Below are 3,873 nucleotides of genomic sequence, written 5' to 3'. Positions count from 1 at the left end.
CCATAGAATTTGTGCACAACAACTACCAGCAGCTATATATTCAGCCTCAGATGTAGAGAGAGCAACACATGCTTGCTTCTTGCTATGCCAAGAGATTAGGCTTGAGCCAAGAAGGTGACAAGTGCCACTTGTGCTTTTTCTATCTAGCTTGCAACCTGCAAAGTAAGAATCTGAATAACCAATTAAATGTATTGGAGAGTGATCCTGCCGCTTGACTTGAGTGCAAGAGTCTTGCCACGTCAAAGATCTGTCCTCTGGATCAGCTTTGCACCACGTTAGCATTTGCTCTTCACGCCTTAATTCCTCGCAAGAACCTGAAGAAAACAAAGTGGCTCCACTGCGGCCGATCGCGCTCCGACGCCCAAGTCAGTGGAGGAATCACAAAAACTCAGAGAGAATATCTCAACTCAAGGAACCGTGCGTAGTGAATCTCAGTGTACTGAAAAGCGTTCTGAAAGCTGTACCGTCCCGTATTCGGGCGTTGACAAAGTCAAGGTCAAAGTCAACGCCTGGAGTCAAAGTCAACACAAGGCGTTGCCTAGGTGAAGAGACGCCAAGTGCCAGCGTCGCCAAGAAGAAGCGTCGCCAAGGCAAGGCTTCGCCTAGGTGAAGGCATCGCCCAACCAGGGCGTCGCCAAGGTCAAATATCACTAAGGCAAGGCAATCACAGTGTGGTTCCCCGATACCCATGGGCAGGAAAGACCACGGAGGGAGCGACGCCGTGGAAGGCCTCAGGTCCCGATGATCCGGGGTAGTGATAAAGAGAAGAGAAAGGTGGCTTCAAGGCCATAGTGACAGCACCAGTGTAGGGCAGCCTGACTCATGAAATACCCCTGCCGCCCCAAAGACGCCTTTGGGACAGATACGACTCAAGAGGAGGGTCACGCCCAGGGTAGCCGGGTGCAGGGTACGAGAGGAAGGCAGATACGCTCTCAAAGTGAGTGACTAGATGATTGGGGCATGAGTTGGCACCCAAAAAGTCACCCCTTGCGCAGTAGCACTCCCAGGCAGGAGGACTCACACGTAGAAACGTCCCCAGATGGGCAGAAACGCCCCCAGATGGGGTCATGGCATCGTGAGGCCCTCCACGTGTACGACAGCCAGGTCAGAATAGAAACACCCTTTAGTCAGGTACCAGGTAATTAAAGTCATTCAATACAGTTTCTGTTTCGAGCGTTTCAGGTACTATAAAGGCTCCCAAGCGTTTCAACGTCTTAAATGCGTTACGTTTTCTAATTAGACGCCTTAATTAAGTGCGTTACGTTTTATATTAAAAGTGCTTTAAGGCACTTTAAATGCTTGGGTAGTTTAAATAGCGCTGGGAATGTTGGGAACAGGGTTGGAACTTTTGGCAAATTTCCCAGAGACTCTCTAGTTGCTTGCTCGAGCCTTGAGGTTATGCTCAAGGGACTAGGGAAAGATTTTTGCTAGAAGGAGAAATAGACACTAAACACAGTTTCCTTTTACCACCTTCAGAGTGCCATACGCGGTGCTCCGATACGGAGGTGCACAGTTTTGGTGTTTCTTGCTGGCTGACTTGAGCGTCGGAGTGCAAACGGCCGCTAGGGCGCCCTTTTGTCCTTCTTTGCAGGATCACACAGGTAACCAGTGGGAAGGAGTCCCTAGTTGACGGTTGATGTCGCGCACGAAGACGTCCTAGGTCAACCGGACGGAACATTTGGCGCCCACCGTGGGGCCGATATAAAACATCAGTCCCATCACAAGTTCGAAAAGATCTACCAAGTTACAGTAACGTTTGAGGAAGTTGGAAGAGACCGTGACAATGGCCCCCACCAGACGAGGTACAACACGCGCAACCCCAGCAGAACTATCCATGCAACAGGTCCTGGAGATAATGCGGGGGTTGCAGGAGGATATGGCGGAGTCGAAGCTGGAACAGGAACGCATGCAGGCAGATCTCGAAGCCTCGCATGAGAGGAATGAAGAGCTCTGCCGCGTAAACGAGGAGTTGCGCCGGGGTCTGAGAAATAATCGGGGGCAACGTGAACATGACGAGATGGAGAACCACTCCCCGCCAAGGGAGTTTTCCACTCCCTTCTCGTAGGAGATTCTGGATGCAGTGATCCCGAACACGTTTGCGGGGCCCAAGGTGATCTTCACCGGGATGGAGGACCTTGAGACGCACCTCGCTGCATTTCACACACAGATGGTCTTGGTAGGCGGTTCTGACGTTGCCAAGTGTAAGCTCTTTATGAGCACCTTGACTGGGATGGCTATGGACTGGTTCATCAGCCTCCCGGACGGTCATATCACATCTTTCCGACAACTGTCACGATTGTTCAGGGAGAAATACCTAGCAAACAAAGCCCCGCTGCCGGTCTCCTACGATTTGTTTGAAGTGAAACAGTCTCAAGGGGAGACCCTCAAGGAATACATCAACCGCTTCGGGGCCCAGATGGTCAAGGTTGGTACGACAGAGGAACCTATGATTGTGTACGCGTTCGTGAAAGGCGTATGCCCCGGTCCTTTCGGAGAATCCATCATTCGCAACCGCCCTAGGACTTTTGCAGAACTACGGCGTCGGGCAGTAGAGCATATCGCTTCTGAGGGAGAGGTGTGCGTGAAGCGCACCAGCGTCGTACCCTCACGCCCGAGGGGACCGGCGCGAGCTCAACCCGCCAGGGTCAATGAGATCACGACGGGAAGGAAGAAGCCCGAGGGGAGACACCCCTACGAGGCCAGAAAGCCCCAGCCCCGGGGTCCAGCAGGAGGCGATCGCCCGACCAGAGAAAGAACAAGGCCGGCGAGATACAATTTTGTGGTGGAATTGAAGGACCTGATCGCCGTGCCTAATATAGCTGAGAGATTGAGGCGACCAGCGAAGTCCGATAAGGTGTTGGGGCCTCGGAAAGACTCTTGGTGTGAGTTCCACGAGGCTTTCGGTCACCACATTGATAACTGCCTTTCGTTGGGTTACCAGCTGGATGAGCTGGTGAGAGCCGGGTTTTTGAAGGATTATGTCGCGGAGCCCCCAACGACCGCCACTTTGCCGCCGCCAGCGGAAGAACAAGCACACGAGACGCCAGTTCTCGGCGAGGTTCATACCATAGCTGGAGGATTTTTCGGCGGAGGTCCCACCGCCTCCCAGCGGAAGAAATACACAAGGGGGGTTAACTCGATTGAAGAAAAACTCTCGGGTGCGCCGTGGGAGTCGAACATCGTATTCACGAGAGGGGATCTCAAAGACGTGGTGCTACACGACAATGACCCCGTGGTCATCTCAGTTGTCACGGCGGGAAGAAAGGTGCACAGAGTACTTGTCGACCAGGGGAGTTCAACAGACGTCATGTTCTGGTTGACATTCAATAAGTTGCGATTATCCCCCGTCCAGGGTGCCTGTATGGGTTTGCGGACAACCAGGTGGAAGTCCGAGGCTACCTGGAATTGAGGACTACGTTCACGGACGGAGAGGCCTCGCGTACCGAAAGTATTCGGTACTTGGTCGTGAACGCCAGCTCCGCTTACAACATCTTGTTGGGCAAGCCGGCGTTGAACCGGTTGAACGCAGTGGCCTCCACACGCCATATGAAGATGAAGCTTCCAGACCTCAGTGGCAAGGTAATAGTCATCAAGTCAGATCAGGAGGAAGCAAGAAAATGCTATGAGAACAGCCTGAAAACGAAGAGAGGCGTGTTCATGGTGTACGAACGTCCGTCGTGTGCAGATACGACGATGATTGAGGCGACGCCCGCTGCGCCGACACCTAGCGAGGCCACACCCGTGAAGGCGACGCTAGAGACAGATGCACACATGGAGGAAGGCCCTGACGACGCGGCGCCCGTGGAAGAGGCGGCGCCCGTCGAGGAGGATAGCAGGGAACAACCGGCGGCCAACGCCGTAGAGAGGGAGATT

General features: G+C 53.5%; 1 protein-coding gene across 1 annotated transcript; it reads left to right on the top strand.

Moving 5' to 3' along the window:
* Positions 1 to 2,125: 2,125 nt before the first annotated feature.
* LOC137839277 (uncharacterized) lies at positions 2,126 to 3,409 on the top strand. The gene is made up of 2 exons (XM_068648397.1): positions 2,126 to 2,575; positions 2,942 to 3,409. Exons 1-2 carry the CDS (start codon positions 2,126 to 2,128, stop codon positions 3,407 to 3,409), a joined length of 918 nt encoding a protein of 305 aa, XP_068504498.1.
* Positions 3,410 to 3,873: the final 464 nt, after the last annotated feature.

This window comes from Phaseolus vulgaris, chromosome 3 (genome assembly GCF_000499845.2).
Source record: "Phaseolus vulgaris cultivar G19833 chromosome 3, P. vulgaris v2.0, whole genome shotgun sequence".
Taxonomy (NCBI): Eukaryota; Viridiplantae; Streptophyta; class Magnoliopsida; order Fabales; family Fabaceae; genus Phaseolus; species Phaseolus vulgaris.
This window is presented reverse-complemented; position numbering and strand designations above follow the sequence as displayed.